Source organism: Grus americana, chromosome Z, assembly GCF_028858705.1.
Source record: "Grus americana isolate bGruAme1 chromosome Z, bGruAme1.mat, whole genome shotgun sequence".
In the NCBI taxonomy this organism is placed as follows: domain Eukaryota; kingdom Metazoa; phylum Chordata; class Aves; order Gruiformes; family Gruidae; genus Grus; species Grus americana.
This window is the reverse complement of record NC_072891.1, coordinates 3,539,419-3,562,619: the sequence shown is the minus strand read 5'-3', so window position 1 is coordinate 3,562,619 and position 23,201 is coordinate 3,539,419. Positions and strand designations below refer to the sequence as shown.

General features: G+C 47.0%; 1 protein-coding gene across 5 annotated transcripts in view; it reads left to right on the top strand.

Moving 5' to 3' along the window:
- CTIF (cap binding complex dependent translation initiation factor) overlaps positions 1-23,201 on the top strand; it is a 149,413-nt gene that overhangs the window by 63,641 nt on the left and 62,571 nt on the right. For all 5 annotated transcript variants that reach the window (XM_054810078.1, XM_054810079.1, XM_054810080.1 and 2 more), the window contains one exon: positions 19,888-19,964. In XM_054810078.1, coding sequence (XP_054666053.1) covers positions 19,888-19,964 — 77 coding nt within the window. The remainder of the gene's footprint in view (positions 1-19,887; positions 19,965-23,201) is intronic.

Sequence of the window (23,201 nt, the reverse complement as noted above, 5' to 3'; positions counted from 1 at the left end):
TGGGGTTTGGGTTCGTGGCCAAGGACCACAAGGAGATGAGAGAAGAAGATGGGAGAGCTGGATGGGTAAGTCTGTTCCTGGGAGGATGTGAAGAAAAAGCCTCTATTTTGCTTTTAAGGAGTAAGTAGTTTTCGACCTGAGAACTGCAGTTTTCTGGGGAATTAACTGATTTGGGTATGGGAACTTGTACTGGGGCATAAATAACAACTCGATAGGCGTTTGCGGCTCAAAAATGTCGCCACATTGAGCTCTGCCTTAAACATACCAGAGAACAGCATGGGCTTTTCTCAGCCTTATAGTTGACTTCCCTTTCAAAAAGGTTTGCTTTTGTGGAGCTGTATAATATCCAAAGCAAGCCTGAAGGGTTTGGTTTTGTTTGTTCCCAGTCCTTTCTATAGACTGTAACACACACCCCCCTCAAATCCTGCCTGAATTTTAACTTCTGAATAGTGTTACATCTTTTTGTCCCTTGTTTTCCCAGAGGTTTCATTAGAAATCTGAGAGGGCTTTTGCTGCACTCCCTTGAATTTGCTGGATATTTTCCTGAAGCTGGTTGTGGAGTAATGATTAAGTTAAAGTTATTAAAAGTAGCAGAGAAAAACAATCCAGATTTCTAAAGATCCCGAATAAAAACTCGATGTCTCTTTGGTCAAGCAGCTATTTCTGCTGGCTTGGCTATTTCCACATCCTAATCCCCTTCCCCGCTCTCTGTGAAAGACCTGAATTTTTAATAAAATAAAGGGAAGGAAGGAATTTTCTCTCTAAAAAAAAAGTAGACATACCGCAGGACCAGAGAAGAGAGACGTGCATATGTCCCCGTTGGCAGAGGGACCTACAGAGCCTAGAAACACATTGCTCTCTAAAAATCCTGCTAATGGGGGATGTCCTCATCCCTTCTCTGACAAAATATGAAGTTAATGTTTCCTGTTGCATTTAAAAATTTCTTCTTAATCAGAAGATGCTTTCCCCTCCCCCTGTTTCTGCTGCCTTTCCTCTGATGTTATGGAAATAGAAACCGATACAATAAATGAGACCAGAAGTTCTTAAAATGCGAATTTCCTGCCTGGAGGCAGCAGGTAAGTGAATCCCGTCCAGCTTGGGGAGATGTATATATAGCTATGGGTGTAAATATAGGTATTTAGTGGCAGGAGAAGTGTTTATTGCAATCCAAGGTGGTTTGGTCAGAGATTGTCCCTTAAGTGGGAAATTTATTGCTGCACACGACGCCTGGATGTCTCTTCCGCAGGGAAAATAAAGACTGTTTATGAAGGGAATTAAATGATGTCCTCGCCTGCGGTAGCAGACTGAGCTCTGTAACCCAGAGGTCCTTTCTAGTCCCGCATTTGGATTGTCCCTCGCTTTATGATTTTAAAAATACCTTTGGGGTTTGTTTGGGTTTTTTAAGATACTCCATGAACTTTTCTGCTGGCTCTAAAAATGACAGGCGCTCAGCTGTACACATGCTGGCATGGTCTGTGAAAGAAAACTCTGTGCCATCCTCAAAATGCTTTTGCTGCATGATGGGGTTGAAGGATTTCATCGGGGATAATAGAAATAGCAAGAGGAACATGGTCTCCATGGCTTTGGCAACACGATGCTGCCCCAGTGTCCATGTCTCCCAGGGTTATTCTGCTCTGCTCCACACCTGCTGGTACCACCATGGAGAAACTCCTCATTGTTAGTTTGCTTTCTTTTTAATTCTTAAAAAAAAAAAATTAAAAAAAATCCCTGTAATGTATGAGCGGAGGAACCACTGGAGAATGATAAAACTTCATTTCTTCCTGCTTTTGTGACCCATTTCATTATTTCGTTTCTCATTGTATATTCTTTCGAGGCACCTTGTCCGAACGGAAAGAAAATAATGTATGCTTAGAGGAACCATTTGTTTCCCCTGGGCTGGGCAGAATAAGACCCCTTGGCTGGGCAAAATAAGCAGGTATCGCATAAGATGTATTGCTTCTGCTTGCTGGTCCTGGGGAGGGAGCTGCTGACACTTATTCCATCACGCACCTGTGAGTGACTTTCCTTAAAGCTGGTGGGCTGCATATGTCTTCGTTTGGCCAGATTTCCTCTTGGGGCTATGAAAAAATACAACATAAAATTATCTGTTCCTCAACTTTGGGTCACTGCATGTTTACTAGATATGAATGAAAAGATTTGGGGTTGGTAGTTGCGTGGATATGGTTTGAAGCAGCAGTGGGAGGGATAAGACACCCTGTCCTGTTGTTTCATGGTTGCTCTGCAATGATAATATGGACCAAAGCCAGGTTTTAAGATTCAAATGTGAAGCACAAATCTGCATTTGTTGTCATTTGAAAGAAAACACGAGTCCAGGATGATCTTCAGGTTTCCAGCCTGACGATACCAGCAGGTCCCACCACTGCTGCTGGACCTCCTGGACACACTGTGGCGTGACAGTTGTGGCCGGTCTGCTCCTGCCATTGGGCCTGTGGTCAATGAAAGCTTGGTTTTCCAAAAGCAGAGGGTTAGGGTGGGCTTTTTTAAAGCTTTCTTCTCATTTTGGGTGGTTCCCATCCATGCCACTGCATCCGTGGAGCTTGTTCAGCCCTACTGCTAGGACCTCTGGTGTAGACAGCCCTGGGAGATGTCAAGGATGGAGGAACTTCAGGGTTGCCTGTGGTTGCACAACCAATGCAACCTAAAGGCTGTGAAGAACCTGGGGCTAGGCAGGTGACCGTGGATCATGGTTGGACTTCTAGATGCAACTGGTGTGCTAAAAAATCATCTCCTAGTGTGCAGATTTTGATCTGGAAACCCAGCGATGTGTTTTGATACCTGGATTGTTGGGGTAAAGTTTCCACTTGTGCTTTATTTTGCTGTCGGTGTGAATCGGCCCCGTGTGCCTTAAGGCTTCGGGAGCTGGTGGGGTCCCCATGGTCCCCATGGCATCTCTGCCCGGTGCCAATAACAGGTCACCACCCCGATAAGCAGAAAGGCGAGGAGTCAAACGCGCACTAAAATGGTATTTCAGTGAGAAGGAGCAAAGGGGGTAAAAAAAAATACCCTGACCATTAGTGTGTGAGCGGCCACCTTGTCATGCAATCACAATATCGTTTTTCTATTTTATTGTTTTTATGGTTGGGTTAACAATTAAAAGGCTACACTGCCCTTTGGTTTTTCCAGTCTGCTGCATCGTGTGACCCTGATGACTCCAAGTTAAGCCTCATTATATAATGGTGGGGTGTTTTTTTGGAAAACCTCCATTTAATCCTTTCGGAGCAGAATTTGCTGGTTTTGTTTTCTTTCATATCGTCGTCTCGTTTCCCCCCCCGCCTACCCCTTCCTCGGCGGGCGCACGCTGGAGGCGTCAGTCTGGGAGCAGGGTCCTTTCTTCCTTTCTTTTTTTTTTTTTTCCAAATCTGAGGAGAAAGAAGAAAAAAATGGTTTATTTTCGTTTGCTTGGGTTACAGCGCCTTTCCTCGCCATCGGGGGGAAGGACTACGTGATGTGCAGCAGGTATTTTGTGAATGGAGCACAACCCTGTGACTCCCCGTCGCTCAACCGAAGGGGGAGGCAGGGGAAGGAGAAAGAAAAAAAAAAAATAAAAAAATCACCACCCAGTGACTCCATCTGACTCGTTTTGGCTGGAAAACATTTTCAGCACTGTGGTTCTTAAGCCAGGAGGAAGCTTTCTTCTGGCCCAAGAACAATAAAGGGGTCAGCAGCCTGATCCTCCCTCCTACACCCTCTTCCTTCTATTGTGAGGGGTCTGTGCAAATATCCCAGGCTGCTTCTGCTGGGGCCTGAGGGACCTGAGCCACACATGTGACATTAAAGAGAGACTCTGCGAACTCAGTGATCCTGAGCTGCAAAGAAAAAAAAAAAGAAGAAGAAAAAAAACCAAAACAAAGCAAAATGAAGTCTCTGGGGTGCTCTGTTTCTGATGTAGCATTGCGTTTGGAGAAGGTGCCGATGGGTCTTTCTCACAGTGGGGTGAAATCTGTCCCCTTACCATGCATAGCTGCTCCTCTACGATGCCGTGGCAGCATCTTCCCCAGCATCTGCTCAACAAGTGGCCAGATCCCCAGAGAGGGTAGGTGAGCACTTGTGCCTTGCCAGCCCTTGATCTCCTCCATTTGTCTGGTTGTCCAAGCTCGGGGATTTCTGCTTCTCTTGTAGTTCACATGCAAAGCTTGTGTGCTGGTGGTGTATGGTCTCCAGCAAGAATAGGGTTGAAGGAGGCACGTCTGCTTGCCATGTTATGCTTGCTCCAGGGATTGACCAGTTTTTGGCAGTGCCCAGGTTTTCAAGCCAGCACCTTTAATGACGTGCATTCTACTCCTTGGACACGTATCACAGACCATGAAGGTCCCTGGAGTAAAATGTCTTGGGTGAAGTTCTTTGGGGCCTAACCTACAGTGGTTTGCCTACCAGTCCTGTCCATCATCAAAGCAGCCTGCGTCTTTCTGTTGGGGGAGGTTGTACATGGATCAGAGGGCTGCTGTGGTTTCTGTGATATGTCTTGTGAATCCACAGCAGTCACAAAACCTGCAGACCATGCTGGGTTCTGTCACCGTGCATGGTGATACTTTTTCCAAGAGTCAACTTGCCAGCCGTGGCATTGGTATTCACCAGGCTAGATACCCCCTACCTTCCCAAAGGAGAAGGTGGGACCTGTGGCCTTTTATGAGAAGGCGAGTTCAATACAGTAAGCCACATCGTGCACTGAAGACCTGATTCATTTGCCAGAAGGAGAGTGGATGAATGCTCATCAAATTGTAGGAACCCACCTCTTCTTTCTTTTCCCCTTTTTTTTTCCACAATAACCTGCTAATAACATGTGTGACCTCCTCTCACGGTGTTACAGCTTGTTGGACTTTGGCACCAAGCAGTCGCATGAATCACGATGGTGATTTTGCGGTAAGGCAGTTCCTGTCGTTATTATCTCCTTGCTGTGTCGATAATGCTTCGGTGGCGATGGTCAGGATTTCCTCGCACTACAGAGCTTTCCTGAAGATCAGCTCTGCGAGCGGTGGAGGAAGTAGCCGTTACGAGATTGCTCCTGGCTGCTGAGAACTGGGTGGCCAACTTCAAAAGTACGTGCGACCTGACATGATCCGAAGAGCACGGCGGCGGCTCCTCTTTCCCCGTCCGCTTTTGTCGTCGCAGGCGGGCGTCTATGTGGGCGTTCGCTTACACACACGAGTGTGGGAGCTCCTCTTCTTCTGCCAGTGCTCCAAGGGCTGAAGCAAGACCAAACCTGGCTATGGAAAACTGTCAGAGACCAGGACCCTGGCAAGAGAGATGGAGGAGAATGGTCTCATGTCTTGCCTGAAATCCCAAGGGCATGGTGGGAACACACATGGCCAGGGAGAAATCCAGGGTCTCACACCCACCCCTCTTGTAGTGCCACAATGTTGGGAGTATTCATGCTATGGGGTCCTTTAGTTGAAAGGAAAACTATTTTTACTTCCATTTATAAATGCTTAGGCAAACAGATTTGTTATTTGAACTCTTTCTTTTCTTTTTTTCTATTTTTTTCTTTTTTTTAATAAATGACCTTGTTTGAAGGTAAAAGCAACCAAGCTGAGAGTTCTTCTTTCAGCCTTGGTATTATGCTGCTTTTCTACTGGTACCAGAGCAGCTTTCTGATCTCTGCATCCAGCATCTAGCTCCAGGAATTTGGTGGTGTTTCCAAGCAGTGTAGTTATGCAGGTAATAAATGGTAATTACATGCGCTATGTTGACCTTGGTGGAGGGCAGGTGAAGTGTAACAGACTTTCATGATACAGCTCCTTTGCTGCTCTTCTTCATCTAGATGAAGAAATAGTGCCCATCTGCCCACAGCCAGTGAGGCCACAAAAATATATCGTAAGTAGCTCCAAGGGCCACAAGTGTGCATGGGGCTGGGAACCTGCTGTTAGAGGTGGAGCTCCTTGACTACTGGACCATCCTGCTGTTCCTGTCTGAAGTGGAAGCAAATCGTCTTGTTTGGCTTCATACTTGCCAGGTCTTTTCATGGTGTGATTTGCATACAAGACAGGACTTGAATTTATTCTGCCAGTCCTCAACTTGTGAGAGTCGCTGGTTCAGGAAGGACAAGGCTGCAGTTCAACAGCTGATGGTTCAGCCCTTCTTCTGACACGAGGTTGGATCAAAAGAGAAGGTGTTTTGGCAATTCAGGTATCTTTCTGTCTGTACTGCTACGAAAATTGATGATCTAGTGATCACCTAGACTGGTTTGCAGTTTGGATGCAGTGATCCAGGCATCTTTCACAGGTGCTTTTCCAAACATACTTGATTATTTAGTGCCCTTGTCATGCATAGCACAGGCAACTCAGATGCTCGTGCCCTGGTGGGAAGGACTGACTGTTCAGGAGCAGATAATAATGCAGCATGGTTAGAAATGAGTTGAATGGGGACAGATAAGGGATGGAAGTGGAATTTGGTGACATTCTGTAAGTCAACTGTCAAGTCTGGGCAAGTCGCTGCTCCTTGATAACAGCAGTCATGCTTCTGGAGGCCCCAACAGCAAATCTTCATCTTCTGTGTCCAAATTTCCAATCTGCTCATCTATTTTGTCCATATCTTCTGAGTCTTGCCTGTGCTGCCTGTTTGGAGTGGTTGCCTCTCTGTGCAGAAGGGCTTTCACTCTGCCAGACCTGCACACGTGCCTGCAGCCACCAAGGTCCTAGCATGGGTAGACGCAACTGAAATAAAGTAAAATGACTCATATGAAAGGGCATGGAAGGCAAAAAATAGTCATGTGGGTGTCTGGGGGAGACCTTCAGCCCTTTAGAAGCTGTGTGGCCTCTTGGAAGATCCCACGTTGGGCGCTGCACTTTCCTACAGGGGAAAACGTGGTGTTTTCATGGATTTCATATTGCCACATGTCTCTTCTTCTCCTGCATGTCCACCAAGAGGCTTTTCAGATCTGAACATGTACAGAGAGTCACGTCCAGAGGCTGAGTTCAAGGAGATTCCTCCCCTGGGAGATGAGGACTGTGGTAACTGGGGGTTTCTGCTGGAGCTTTAAGGAGTCTTTCCGGGTTGGGAGCCATGTACAGTAGGAACAGTATCAGCCTCATCTTACGTGAGCCTCGTCTCACTGGTTAGGATCGTTTCCCCCCCATGGAAACCATCAAGAATTTCCGTTATTTCCCTTCCTGAGGCTTTGTTTGGGTGGGGATTTCTGGAAGGTATTTCACAGGCAGGTATAATTAAAGAAAGACGTGCTTTGCCTGGAGGCTAGACAAGGTTTCTTTAAAGCCAAGCCTTTAGCATGGTGGCAAAACAGAAACCGTTTGTTGCCTGGTTGGATGGAGGGGAGGTCAGGGAAAGGGGGGGAAGCTAATCAGCTGGGAAACATCCCAGTTCAATGCTGCACACCAGGGTTAAGGCCCTTATCCAGCAAATCCTTGAAATATGTGCTTAATTTTAAGTCCTCCTAACTTCAATCTGTTTACTCTTGTGCTTAACTTTAAGCATGTGCCTAAGTGCTTGGCTGGCTGAGGGCCAAGGCAAACAGTAGACTTAGGAGCAGATTCGCATGAAGTAAATGCTTTACTGGACTGAAGTCCTGTGGGACAGTGGATGCTACAGCAGGTTTGGGATGATGGAAGGGGATGGTGCTGCAAACCTCTAGCATATCCCAGCTCTATTATGTTATTTGGTGTTGGGTACCACGGACCTGGGGCTGTGCTCGCCTTACGGGGAGCATCCTAACAGTGTCGTCTCTAAACAGGTACCTTAATTTTCAGTATTTCGCTGTTCTGAAGGCATCAGCCACACAGGTAACCTTGTGTGTATCACAAACACAGCCTTGAGAGAGAGGAATGTTTTAGTGGAAGAAAATAACCTTGATTTTATCATCAGAAGAGGAAAGAGAGCAGATTATATGACCTGACTAATAAATCTTCATAGGAATTTGCGTGGCTGCATTAACAATTACAACAAAAAGGACTCCTGTATTAGCACAAGCTTTTATAATGGCTTTATCTTCTTCTTTCCTGTTCCAAACTAATTCCTGAAAGCCTTCTTTTAATCCCCCTTTTGCGCATCCAGCCTGGACTCCTTAGAATGGCAAAGGTTGAGTTTTTTTCTTTATTTTTAATCTATGAAAGTTATGAACAGCATTAAAAGCTAATAACTGCAGCTGTGGCACCCATGAAGATGAAAAGCCACCATCAGAAAACAAGATCTGTGTTTTTTCGAAAACACCACTACCAGGGGTTAAGGGAAATCTGCAGCTGGAACAAATACAGCACTCGTCTAACTTCCTCAATAACTCTGCTGGGGGAGCGGGCAGTTGCCAGACGAAGGAAGCGTGGTTAGCCATCGAGTCTTTGAATGCAGCTCCATTTCCCCCTCAAACCCATGGAATTTATATTAACCTCCAGCTTTTCTTAGCTGGTGGGAATTTTTTTTTTTTTTCATGAGGAAGAGCCTCACTTTTGTTGCTTCAGTTTGGCGGAGGAGCAGAGGAGACAGTTCTGCTCCTCGCGCGGAGTTCTTGCTGGCGAAAGTCCATGGATGTTAAATGAATAATTTTTGGCATCGATAAGGAGAGAAAGGCTGAGGCTGCCAAGCACAGAGATGCAGGCGTCTGATGACTTGATTTCGGGAAGGGGAGGCTTGAGCCATCCCAGCTCTCCGGGTTGTCTCCAGTCCCAGCAGGGATGCAGGCAGGAGGAAGGACGCTGTGTCCCTTTAGCATCTTGTATGTCGGTGTAACTATATACAGTGGGCAAAGAGCAATGTGCACGCGAGGATATCTAAAACTGCTTTCTGTAAGGTGCTTGGCTACCTAATTTAAGGCTGTAGGTAGACCCACAGGAGAGCTGCCCAGGTGAGCATGGAGTGTTGTGTGGGAGACCTTGTTTTGCATCTGCGTGACGTCAGAGCCACTGTGGAGGCATCTGTAGGATACTTATGGCTGCGGTGCTGATGGTGGTGTGCAGGGATCCTGGACGGAAGAGGGAGCTGGCTGAACGGCCATGGGGGATGTGCTGGTTGCCAAAATTCTCATCTCTCTTTGGTAGTAAGCAGTTTGATGGCCGCTTCCGACTTGCTCGTAATGCAGTGCATCTGCAGTTTTCCTGTCGTTCCCCTTTCAGCTCATCAGTCATACTTCTCTTGGTCACCACTATCTCAGACCCTTCCCAGCTTCTGGACCTGAGCCCATCACACCACACAGGCACAATCCTGCCAGCAAGAAGGACACCAAGGAAAGGAGAAAGGAGCTGAAAAAGCCCTAGCGAGGAGGGGCAGTGTGACCCAAGACATCCCAGTAAGCAAGGTCTTTGGTGCTGGTTGCTTGGCACATGCAAATACTCAGGGGCTGGGTTGGTTTGTTGAGTTTTGTTGCTGGTTCTTTGTCACCGCTTGGTTCTGATGAAACACCGGAAGGCGCATCCTCTTGGCTGATGTAAAATGAATTGACGGGCTTCACCCAGCTCCTGGCAGTCATCACAAAAGCAGCCATAACTCATGCTTTCACTGGCAGGAAAGCTGATGTTTGAATGATGCCTGTGTCTTGGGAGTTGTCGTGGTTGAGATTCAGCCTTTGCAAGACACAGGAGAGCAAATATGGCTGTCTTGCTGCCTGTCCTGTAGCAACTTTTGGATAAAAATCATTTTTTCAGGGATTTTGTTTTCTGGAAATGCCAGATCTGTTTCCTAATGTCATATTTGGAGACTGCTGCAAAGGAGCTACAAACTTGCTTTTCTTACTCGTCCTCCTTTTACTGTTCAAAGTAGTCCGTGGCTCCCAGAGGTCTGCAAAGCACCAGTGAAAAACCACCAGCGTAATTAATATATGATGTGATATGATTGATACTCTGTGGCAAGTGCATAATGTTTTCTGTGCTTGTCCCTGCATTAAACCCCATTACAGCAGGAGGAATCTTAGTCCTCGATGCATAAAAGGAAAATCCTGGGAGGGAGCAGACAGACACTTAAGAAGCAGTTTCTTCCACCCAGGTACCAACTGCCAGTAACCTGGCAAGGAGAAAGTCAAGCCCTTGTGTTGCACAGCCCACACTCCTGCAAAGAAATGGGACTTTTCAAAGGGAAGAATAAGGCTTTTATAGGATTAAATTGGCATTTGCACAATGGGGTATTTTCGGAGTTAGGGTGGCTGTGACATGGGATCCTCGCTTGCTCTCTCTGGGCTGAGCTAGACTAAGCAGACACTTCAAAAAGGAGGAAAAACATCTCTTTGTGGTATAGTCCCAGGGAAAGTGTGTTAGCTGTGTCTTCAGCTGACCACAAACAACAACATCTGTTGTGTGAAAGTATTTTCAGCAAAATACAAGGGGCTTGGAGAAGGAAAGGACGATGATAGTCTGTACAACTTGCTTCAGCCACGAAGGTCTATGAGAAGGGTCCACTGGTGGACCAAGAGTGGCCACTGCCACCATGGCCCTATTAAAGCTGATGGCAAAATTCCCTTTTGCTTTGATGGCACAGTGTATGGATCGCAGTGATATGGATCATGACAAAAGATGCTCGTTGACTTATTAACTGTTGCCTGCAATCTTAGGGTGTTGTGAAACTTCATGCACTTGGAAGGCTTCCAAAAGGAAGTGGCAAGGGCTGAGTGGTGAGAAAGTTCTCCTAGAGCCTCTGGATCTACCCACGTTGAAAGAAAGGGGAAGCCACCTCTTGTTTGTAAGGTTATCACTCTGCAAATAAGGGGTTTCATTGCTGTTGGACTGTCCCAACTCCTGGGAGCCTGCATGATCTGGAGCTCCTACAGGCTGAAACCCTGGTCCACCCAAGAGCAGGAGAATTGTGGGGGGGCTGGTTCTAGGGGATTGCATAAATGCACATGGAAAACAGGCAACATTTTGTTAGTAATAAGGATGAAATGAAAATATACTTGGATACAGCCCTTACCTTCTGCTGAGAGCAATGCTGAGGTTTGAGGTGAGCACACCGAGCCAGAGGAGCTTCTACCGATGCTGGGGATTGCACAGAGGTTCAACAGACCCTCCAGCTTAGAGGATGACCTGGGCTCTGGTCCCAGACTCCCTAATGTCCTATGGGGTCTGTTTATAGGTCACCTTAAAATTTCATGAGGGAGGTCCCTATTCTGGCTGCAGGTCTCTTCTTCACAACACCATCCACCGTGATGGCACAATGAAGTGTTGAGGGTGGATGATGAATGAAGGGTCCTCCTGCCATCTCACCTGCCTGCTTCATCTCAGCTGGAGAGGTGTGGTTAGATGGCACATCGAAGTGCACAAACGGGAGGTGGTAGGCTTTGAGGGGGACTAGAGACAGGGAAAACCAGACTGTGGAACATGAAAAATATAGAGGAAAAGTATACTTTAAAGAAATGCAAGGTCCCAGAGGGACTGAAATAGCTCAAGTTGCAAATATTCCCATAGCAACCTCATAACACTGTAAGTCCAAGATAAGGCAATTCCTCCCTCACCCCCAAACTAGCACAAGCCAAGGAAAATGTAGGAAAAGCTTTTTGGAGCAGTGCAGCCCTTTCTTGGGATGAGCTTGGGCTGCCTGGACAGACCAAAAAAGAAATACCAGGTGTGGTGCCTCCTGGTCGCGAGCGATGTGGGCAGGATTTATTCCCAATATTAGCTGAAGAAGGCTCCTTTTTTCCAGGGAAAACCAAACCCAGGTCACCAGTGCTGTTTATTTTAATGATTCTTTAAATATTCTGCATTTAAGAACTCCAAGCAATGGTGTGGTTATATCTATATTTACTAGATAAATGTATTTATTTATGGATGGGATGCTTTACTGCTGACAGTAAGGTTTGTTTTTAAGCCTGACCGGGGTAGAGGAAATACATACAAATAAACAATAAACCTAAACAACACTAAAATAACATCAGTTAAAACAATTAGAGTTACTTCCACTCGTGAAGTATTGTTCCCATTTTGCTATAACATGGGAAAAAACTCCATTTCCTAAGTCAGCTTGTAACTGATTTTGGATTTGCGGATTCTTGTAACAAAAGGGGATTTCTTTTGTCTGTTATTTATACTCTTCCTATGGCACCGTGTGTCTGTGTCGGTGTGTCTGGAGCGCCCTGTTTCAATACAACAGCGAGAGGAGCCTGGAGCACCGTTTCCAGCCTGTCCCCATCTCAGTGGCTTAGCCAGGGCTTGGTGGCACTGGTTGGGCTTTTCTTCCTGCCCGGCGTGGTTGTACTGATGTGCACGTGTGTGTTTGCAGAGGCAGTTCCTCCTGGGAGACTTTGTCCTGGATTTTAAAGTTTTATTATCTCTGAATTATGTATAATTCAGGAACTGTGGGGCTCAGAGTTAAAAATAGACCCTGGAAAACTCCCTGTCAGTAATCAGCAGAAGGCATTGAGGAGGGTTCAGGGTGCATTTCACTTGGGATGCTTTGCCTAATTATTCTAATGCTTTAATTGCATTTGCATCCTTCAGCCCGCATGGGGAGTTTCATGCTGGGTTGTTCTGTCATTCTTTGTGTCTTTTGTTTCATCCCAGAGCTGGCTGCGGAGGGATGAGTTGGGACAGCTTAGTTGCCACCAAATATTATTTAATGCCATTTTAAATGTTGTATTCCCTCTAGCTGGGTGTCCACGCTCTGCCAGGAGCAGACAGCGAACGCCAGGGAAAGGCAGTGGGAAGATAAGGGTCTAAATGGTACATCTTTGGGTTTGGGACTGAGTCTGTAATTCATTAAAACGTGCACCATTTCATGAGAGGGAATGTATAGACCAGCATTAATGCTCAGCAAGTGGGAATCCAGGAGGTTGCATCCTGGGGGGGCAGACCCCTATAGGGAATAGTGCTGGTGGTTTTAGTGATAACTGGAGAGTGTTGTTTAGCTGTCACAGTCCTGATTACCATCACAGCCATCACTCCTCTGTGCCCTTGCCCATTTTTTGGGAAAAGAGTCTTCTCCCGGACATGTGTGCTGCAGCTATATAGAATCACAGAATCGTAGAATGGTTTGGGTTGGAAGGGACCTTAAAGATCATCAAACACCTCCAGGGATGGGGCCTCCACAGCTTCTCTGGGCAACCTGTGCCAGGGCCTCACCACTCTCACAGTAAAGAATTTCTTTCTAACACCTAATCTAAATCGACCCTCCTTCAGCTTAAACCCATTCCCCCTTGTCCTGTCACTACACTCCCTCATAAACAGTCCCTCTCCAGCTTTCCTGCAGGCCCCTTCAGGTACTGGAAAGCCACAATTAGATCTCCCCGGAGCCTTCTCTTCTCCAGGCTGAACAACCCCAACTCTCTCAGCCTGTCTCCATAGCAGAGGTGCTCCAGCCCTCTGATCAGCTTCGTGGCCTCCTCTGGACTCTCTCCAACAGCTCCATGTCTCTCCTGTACTGGGGCCCCCAGAGCTGGATGCAGTACTCCAGGTGGGGTCTCACCAGAGCAGAGTAGAGGGGCAGGATCACCTCCCTCGACCTGCTGGTCACACCTCTTTGGATGCAGCCCAGGACACGGTTGGCTTTCTGGGCTGCAAGTGCACACTGCCGGCTTTGTTCAGCCTTTGCTGGCAATGTACAATTTACAGTGTGCTCCCCAAAGATGCAGTTAATCAGGAAATCCTCCAAACCAGGGCATCTCCCAAGAAACAACTTCCTATGCCTCCTCTTTGAGGCATGTTGCACCATGCCGTGATTCATCAGGCAAGCACGTCCTACTGCCAAGGTTCCACGGAGCATCACTCCTCTGCCGCAGGGCTTGTCGGATCAGCGGTGGCAAAGCGAGAGGAGTTTTGCTCCTTTCCAGCTCCTGGGTGACTGGAAACTAAGTCCTCTGCCAATCCTATAGCTTAATTTAGCCCTGTGTCTAATGATTGAAGTTGAAGAAAGCGTCCTTGGAGGTGGCCAGGACCGGGTGTGCTGTGTTGTCGGTGAGGAGTGATGGGAGAGCCACAATCATGAAGTCCTGTAAGGATTTAACTGCTTTTTATCTTGGGTGAAGAGTACATTGTAAAATTGTTGCACTTTCTATTCCCTTGATGTCGAGCATGAATTTATTCCTTATAGAGAAGCAACTATTATTATAAGCACCTTCCAGGAAAAATGAATAGCTTGCAATTTGAAGGAACAGATTTATCACTTAAATTTTAACGGAGAGGAAATCATTTCCAGGCGACTTCCTGACATTGTTTGGTATTCTTCCATGGCTTCCAAAGCAGGTCAAGGCTTTGATTTCTGCCCCAGCCCTCTCCTTTCAAGAGGTAAAAAATTCCCCATGTGTAAGAGAGGAGGGTGTGTGGCGGGCCAGTGCCGTGGGAGTTCCTGGAAGGGGAAAAGGCAACAGCAAGTGGTCTCCAAGGAGATGGCTCAACTGGAAGTGCCCACAGGACTTATGTGTGTTGATAAATGCTGGCCTTGGGTGCATAGAGGATGGGGATCGTGCCGGCAGGGAGGTAGCGGTGCCTTTGCCACGTTTTTCATGTGCAATTGGATGGCCGGGATGACTGTACTGAGCATTGGCACATTCGACCCCATAAGCACCATGAATGTGGGATCAGCACAATAAAAGGCAAATATATCTGCAGCTCTGTGCTGTCCCGGACTTTCCTGCCATGGATAATCCATCCTACAGGGAGATGAAAGCCTTATCACAGGGTGTTGCAAGTCGCTGGGTTGGTTTCTGCAGATCATTTCTGGAACCACAATATATTTATTTTTTTACGCTCCCTCCAACCTCGGTATTTCTGTTGTTGCCTTTGTGCAGGCAGATGGGGCGTCTTCAGGGCTGCTGTGAACCCAGCCCCACCTCTCCCTTCCTACCCCCCCATCCCCCCAGAAAATAAATCCCACCCTGAACTTTGTGTGCCATAAAACTGAGTGAAACTCCCAGTGCCTACCGCAGACCTAATAACCTGTTTGTTCAGTTCAGGCCTTCTGCAACCATTTGTTTAAGATAAGCAAGGGCGGAGATGTTTCTTGAGGGCACAAAAGGCTCCTGAGATAAAGCTCATGCGGACTGATCCTGTGATACGGCCCAATCATTTCTTTTCCTTCTCTCATCACCCCAGCGTTGGGTTTTTCCATCAGTCCAGTTCTTTTCTCAACCTTTTGTTTTCTCATGGGGTTTCAGTGTTGCTGTTTGGCATTCAGGCATCTTCACCTGCTTGACCATCACAGGCTGGAAGCATTTCTGCTGCATGGGGAATGTCTACAGAAGAGGCTGAATGAATGGGTATGAGTGAAGACAGTCACTTTGTGGGCTGAGGTTTCACATCTGAAAGTCAGGCTGCTTTAGACATGAAGACCATGGGGATGAAGCAATGAACCCCAACCTCTCGTAGCCCCTAGATTCTTTGTGAAATGCCCATGAATTTGGCCACCCTAAGCAACAGTTGCACTTGGGATGTGGAGAAGTGGAGGGGATGGAAGGAAGGTACAGGTTGGTCCCAAATAGGACCATCCGTTTTGTAAGGCAGTTGTTGTCAGATGCCGAAGGAGTCCCTGGGATTTGCTACCTGAGAATGGTCACAAAAGGACCAGCAGCAGCAAAAACCCCTGCTTCATTTCTGCTTATCTCCTTGTGATTTGCCCTGTGATTTACCATCGCCAGCAAAAGAAGCAAAGCTGGTACCTCCCTACTACTTCTTCAGCTGATGCTGCTGCAGCGGAGGCATCAGAAAAATAATAGCAAAGCTCCTGCTCATAGAAGGGTAGCTCTAAAACCAACCATTTCCCTCCTCTGGACCTGCCCCTTTTCCTTGTGTCCCTCCCAGGCCAGTACTCCGCAGGTTGCTGGGCTGAGATGTGGGGTGGGATGGCTCAGGAGAGGGATGTTTCTGAGGAGGGGCAGGTATCAGTGGGGGGAGCGGTGGAGGCTCTTGGGTTGTTGCAGATTGCCAACAAGATCTTGAAAGCTTTTTGTTTGTTCTTTCATTAAACTTTGATGTAAATGAGTCTGGGGCAGCAGAAAAGCAGGTGCTGGCTTTCTGGATTCCCATGGGCAGGTGGACGGGGTTGAGCGTTGGGCAAACACCTTCATTAGGAAGGTAAAGCACAAAAAGAGTGCATACAGGCATCAAACCTGCTTCCCTCTGCCATCTGTTTTGCAGCAATTTTGGTAGATAACAGATTTTCCTTGGCTTATGCTAGCTGGCCATATGACAGTCCCTGAGCTTGCCAGACACTGCCTTCCCTTCTCCAAGAGCTGCTTTCTCTGAAGCATCTAAAAAGGAATATGCACATCACAACATAGCTGATCTCCAGGGGACTGGCCCAGAGAGCAGACTGGTCCTGAACGCCCCTTCTTTTCCAGAGCTATTGGCCTTTCTTGTTAGAGCGTGCATGTTTATGATTTAAACTTGACGTACATGTACATGCATTAGAAGTCCCGTGGGCTTCTCAGGTTCTGCTTCAAGCTTCCCACCATGTAAACCGCAGAGTGTTTAGCTCCAAAATTGAAAACAACCTCTATTAGTGATCCTTCCTGAGACCATGGGCTCCTTGTTCTTTGCTTTTCCCACACCCCTCACTTCCAGAACCAGCAGCACTGAAATGTTGGTTTGTTACTTTCTCCTCCAGCCACCTGTGAATAAATATCAAAATGAAACCGATGTGGGAGAGAGACCAAATGTGATTTTGCTGCCCACTGAGAGGTTGCAAACCTGCCTATGAAAACCATGAGCACCTGGGCTTGATGATGTCTTCTGGCCCAAGCAGGATCAAAACCCATCCCTCTTGTGTAGGTCTTCTTGTAGACCGATTGCAGAGTAGAGGGTGGTCTTCTGCCTTGCAAACCCTTTGGCTCTGTTCAGACATTTCAGCTTCATAAAGAATGTGTCCACTGAAAAAGGAAAGAGCTGCATTTCAGATCCACGTTGTTCTCAGCGAGCCAGCTCTATTGAAGTCACTTCCATTTCTGTCCTGCATGACCCGTGGTAGGGAGCAGCCTCCAGACAAACCCAAGAGCCGTGTCATCAAGGTGCTCACTGTGCCCTTGGGACTCTGGCCTGTCCCCACCCACCCAGCACCCTCGGTCTTCTCCAGCCACTCCGCCCTTCTTGCAAGTTGCTGATATTTCCTTTTACATCAGCTTGCTGCACAAAAAAAGTCAACTTTTCCCCCTTCCAAATTTAGCACAGCTCAGGCACCAAAATAGACAAGAGTAGGGACCGGTGACTGTTTTTTTCCAAAACATTGTCTCATGACTAGGGCTAAGGAAGGGAACTGCTCAGCTGGAGAAGGGAGATGCTGGATTTTCCTAATGGGGACACAAAGTTGTCCTCTGTTCAAGCACAGGCAGTGCCCAGCCGTCCTCTTTGGATTAGGAGCCTTATTCCCATGTAATTAATCCATCTCTCACCCCAGTGCTGTCTGCTGCTGGTGGCCAAAGGTCTGAGGAAGCACAGGGATGCTCTGCAAGGAGGACATGCAGCAATGCACCATACGTATGCTTTCTAGTTGGAAAGAGCAGAAAGACAGCTCCTGAGACTATGCGTTGAGGGAATTGGTGCTTTAGGTCCTTGTGTCCTGCAGAAATGGTTTCATTTTTCAGGGTGATTGTATTTGCACATGTGTCTGCAATGCAGCTTAAATTCTTAAAAATACCCCAAGCCTGCTGTGGTAGTACAACATTGGAACAGTCTCACTGAGTATTGTACTATTTTTAGCCTGATTTCCTAAACTAGCACGGCTGATGTGGTTGGGTTGTGCGTGTCTGCTTCCTCCCTTCCTTTTCTCATTCGCTTTGGTACCCATTGGCCAATTTCAAGCCAATTTTCAGAGGAGTAGAGATCTTGGAGATATTAATCTTTTTCAGTGAAAATAAGTGATTGGGAAAATAGGTGATGAGGAAGACTCAAACCACAGGCCTCAGTAATGAAGAAGATCCGGTATGATTCTAAGCTATTAGACATGAAACATGCCACATAGAATTAACCATGAGGTGTTTGGCTGCAGAAGCCCAAGTCAGATCTGGTTAACTAGGTGATAACCCAACCACAGCCCTAGGAGAGCAGGCTACTAGCTTTCCCTCCTCCCAAACTACCTCTTCTTGGTCAAAGATGGGCTATATTTGAGATGTGAGATAAGATCTAGGGAATATGAGGAGAGCTCTTTCTGGTGCTGGGTGCAGGGATGTGAGCAGAGGACCACAGAACAACCTGCGTCACTGGGCAGATCCTCGCTGGATGAGCACATCTGCAAGAAAGCCAAGGCAACTTCACGTAACGATGGGCTCTGTACCATTGGTATGAGGGATCATGGAGGATGCTGTAGTCAGTGTGGCACCTATGGGTCTTAACGGTGTTTTAGTGGGAGAGAAAGATAATTTGGTCACCGACAGTGGGTACTACTCTCAAATGTGTTTTCTAATGCCCGTGCTAAACCATATGATCATGGCAAATCAGATTTTCTCTAGAAGAGTTAATAGTGAAGAAGAAAGTTAAAAGGGAAACTACCTTCTCAGGAAACACGCTTGAAGACTGCAGCCAAAGCAAGATTCAGATGAGGACATGCTAACCAGCAGCAGGATTTACCCAGGGGCTGGGTGAGTTCTTCATTGCTTGAAGTCTCGAAGAGTGAAGGTCTCCGAAGTGGAAGGCTCCAGCTGCTGTGGGAACCGTAGGGCTCTGCAGTAGCAGTTTCTCCAGGCTCTTTGCAGGTGGCCAGGCTGAATGGTCGGAATAAACCCTGCTGGTCTCAGACTCTGATTTGCAAACCTAAATTCATTACCATCCCCAGCAACCTTTCTCCTCCCTTACATATTCCATCAGAGGAGCTCAAAATTTTATTATCTCAGTAACTGCAACTAAAATTAACTCATTTTTAAGGCTTTTCACGCAGAGGGATTTTTTTTTTAAGTCAGTGTGTTCTGTTGTCATGCCAATGTGACAAAGCTGCTGCTCGATGAGACAGTTTCCCACCAAGCCCTTGCCCTTGCCGAGGCTGCTCCTTCATGGCCCCTCACGCACGGTGATTCACCAGCAGCGGCAGGAGCACAGAGGCTAAGAGAGATTGTGATGGAAATAAAAGGAGTGACTTTTACAGGGCTTTTATTGCCAGCCTGGGAAGTACAATACTGCATAAATAAAAATCATTATGGTTATGACAGCTCTGTAGTCCCTGGAAAATAAATAATACTTTGCACTTACATAGTGCCTTTCGTCCAGGAACCTCAGAGCTCTTTGCTCACATTAATGAAGCCTCACGATGCCCATAGTAGGATGGTAAATACAGCATCCCCCTTATCAGATGAACATACTGAGTCAGAGAGTCGGCACCCTCAGTGGAGAGAGGACAAGGCAGCAGCTTGAGTTACACACAGCTCTTCCACTGACGGGACCGAGGCAAATCATTAAATGTCCTGGTCATCCCCGTTTTTTCCAATAGGTGGATACCACCCGTCCCTGCCTCAGGGGTGGCATGGGTTGACTAGCTCACAAGCAAGCATGGCAAGATGCTTGTGACAAAAGTTGTTGACTTGCTAACGGCATGGGGGCACAGCCCCAACATTTTATTTGCTTACTCCAGTATCCTCAAAATGCTACTGACCATTGTCCCCATGCAGACATTTTTACAGCTGAGTTTTAGATAAATCCAAAGGAAACAGTCCAGTGAAAGTGGATAGTTTAGGTGCACCAGTATCAGCAGTGTCATGTGTGATGTGCGTGAATTGCCTGTAGATATTGTATATTGGGATCCATCCGCATGTGGTCCAGTTAGTTGCCCCATATGATTTCCCCATACAGAAATTGCAAATAATTTAATTCCCTGCTCATTGCAACAGCCCTGAGAGGGTACAAGTATGCAGATTTCCAGGCCTGCTTCGATAGGGTCTGAGATGTTGTAAGGATGTTTGAATATGAGCTATCTCTTTGATCATGCTTATGTGTTGGGTGCACAGCTCTGTCTCACTCTGACCTCTTCCGTACAGGAGATGCCTCCTGTATCTTGGAGCTGATCACTGCTTTTCCCTCTGTTTTACAGGGTTACCATCCGTTGCCTCATGAAGCTGAAATCGCACACACCAAAAAACTATTCAGAAGGAGAAGAAATGACCGGAGGTAGGTGAAACCTCTTTAATGCTTTTTTTCTTTTTTTTTTTTTCAGTCTTAGTTATTGCACACCTTCCCCCACTGTCTCATGGAGTGTCTTTGGACAATACCGCTGTTTAGCACCTGCCAGCATTGCGTTAATGCATAAACCCTTATTTGAGCACTAGCGTCTTGAAAATTCAGAGTCTGTTCATCCCCCTGATTGGTCTTTTAAATGTGGGATGTGTCCTATATTGCTCCAGGAGTATCTTAAGGACCTCCTCTTCCCCTTATACTTATTCCAGCATAGCCAGATCCCCCCACTTGTATCAGAAGAGGCAGCTGGCAAGGTATTATCTGTAAAAGCTTTGAGTCCTTGTGACTTGCTTCCTCTCTTTCTATTGAAAAGCAAAATTTGCTGACTTTCAGGGTCACCTGCAAAGTGGATATGGTTGAGAGGGGTTTGCAGCAAGCATCAGATGCTTGTTTGCATGAAGGAGGGGATGTGCTAAATCGGCAGCTGAGTTCCTGTGGCATTGGTGATTTCAATCCATGGAGTTAATTTAATTGGGTCAATTGGATATTTAATTGTGTAAATTGCATATTTAATTATATGAGGGCATCTAGAGTCCTTGATAGGAATCGTGACTGTGGTTAAATGTGAAAATAAGCGGGGAATAAGGGAGTTAGTTGTACGTACAGCTTTATTTCTGCCACCGTGTTCTGCTGCGTCTGAGACAACACAACCAGGGGAATAAAGCATTTCTAAAACCAGGAGTTTGTAAGGGTAATGTTATTTAACAGGAGAAAAAGTGGCCAATATTTTCTCCTGGAGTGATCTGAAATCTCTGTCTGAGCTGTGATGCCTCATGGGGCAATTTTTGAGAGAGTCCTACAGACACCTGTAATAGTTGTTGGAGTGTGTTCTCAAATCTCCCCATCACTTCTCAACTTGTGAACAGCCATGATTTAGTTAATTCTGTGCTTAGTTTGGTTTTCCCAAATTTTACCAAATGACCAAAAAACAACTGAAAAGAGTTTGCTCAGGCATCCTAGAAACATTCTTCCGTGGGCAGGGTGGTTTGTCAGCAGCAAACTCTGTTTTCTCTCCTGTTTGGGGCTCCCTCCTTTTCTTCCTCTATGCAATTTAAAAGGCAATTTCTTCATGTGATTTAGGAAAAAAAAAAAGGAGGGGGCTTGTTTCAGCTGGGTTGCAGCCCTGTGATCACCAAGTGTGGTTAAAACAAAACTGAAAAGCTTTGTGTTGCAAAAGAGATCTGGGTGGACTTCCTCACAGCACTGGGCTGGGCTCCTCGAGAAATCATCAGTGAAGGTTGGAGCATCCTGCTCCCATCTCGGTTCACCCAGTGAGTCTTCCTCCACCATCCAAAGAGTTCATGATGCTGTGGGAGAGGAGACCTGCAGAGCCTAGGGGTCTCCTGCCTGAAGCCCCATGCCCAAAGCTGCGCTGTACCAGAGCCGTGGAACTGCATGTTGGTTCTTCCCTCCCATCCGAAAAACCACCCAATCCAAGGGATCACACCAGATGTGTATTTCTATTCATTTTTCTTTCTGGTCCCTTCAGATAAACCATCAGCAGACAGAAGCATTCAGCCCCGCAAGGCATTCCTGCCTCCCACACAGATGGCAAGGAGAGATAGCAAAAGAAACTGCCTTGGGTTGGGGTTGGAAGATCACGGGGTGAGATACAGCCCAGACCGAGTAGCACTGGGATAATACCCCAGGAGGAGAGACAGAAGTCTTAAAACCCGGTTGATACGTCATCATACAGGAGACATGGGACCGTTTCAACCCTAAGCAGTGACGAACGAAATAAAATGGAAAGCGCAGAGGGTATGCAGTCCTGCCCGAGTCCTGCACAGACGTCCATGTTGGTGACAAAGCTTAGACAGAAGAACATACCCATTTTAATTACAAAAAGCTATGAAGCCCAGAGAGAGGGAGCTGGAGTGAAACAACAGTCTCTTAAATAGTTATTTAAGCAGAAAAGGCATGGTCGCATCCCTAGAATTTGGCTGGGGGCCTCAGCAGACCCGCTCTCCCGACACCACATGGTTTGATGCTGGGGGGCGGTTTGAGGGTCCCTTTGCCTCTGCAGTGCATTTGGGACTAGAGGGGAGTTTTAGTCCTTTTAGTGCCACTTGAGTTATCCCCAGAGAGCACTCGCTCCTTAAAATTGATTTCTAGCAGTAACTGAGATCTCAGAGTTGTTATTTTATGAGAAAAGCGTGGTAGAAATAGGGGGGGAAGGGGTAGAAATAGGGGTGAAAAAAGGAATAGCAAAACAATAACAAAAACCCACACTGTATTGGAGCACAAATAGGTTACAAAGCTGTTCACGCTTAAGTGCAGTGCTGTTATCTTAATGTCACAGGCATCATTCTGAGGGAGAAAAGCTTCATTTCACAGCTGGTGGAGCCATACAGGTGGTATAAACATCCCTCAGCAAAACAGTTGGGAGTTACGGGGTTTTTGTTTTAAACCTCATCTGGATACAGAGAGACTCAAAATTGCAAGACTGTGGATGGGGCATCAGAGGCAGTGAGGCTTGGGAGAGGCTGAGCAGGGCCATTTGGTGGTGTGTGGGTTGGGAGCAGGGTTAGGAACTAGCTCTGGATGCCTGGACCCAAGGGAAGAAGAGCTGGTTTCTTAGAAAGGTGTTGGTAGCGGCCAAGGATGGGAGTAGGGTTGACATGCAGTGGATTTGCAAGAAGAAAAGAGGTTGTCCTGCTCTCTTGGTTAGAAGCAAGGGTAGCCCCAAAGCCCTGGCGCAGTTGGGTCTGGTTTTCATCAGGCAGCTTTTCCCTTCTCCTGAAGGTAATGAGCACTTGGCACCCCAGACCCCACCAGCAATGTCTGTCCATGGTGCACCGTCTCTTCCTGCCTCATCTGAGAAGGATGACACATCCCAGGTGACCATCCTCCTGCCATGTGTGGGAGTGACTGCTTGCAAGTGGACATCCGGCTGGGGTCGGGGAGTCAACCCCCAGGCTGACCTCTGCATGATGCACAGGTCGAGCTGGCCCTGCCTGGTTGTAGCTGACCTTCAGGTTGGCTGGTACTTTATATAGCACAGCTTTATAAAAGAGCTGATAAAGCACATTGGCACCCAGAAATCTGCTTATTTTTTTCCAGCTGGTCTTATAAATGATACCAGCTCCCTCCCAGACAGCATGTGGGCTCCTCCCCTCCCTGACAGTGACATTCAGAAAGGGCCATGTCTTGGGCTAGTGAAGCACCTTTTGT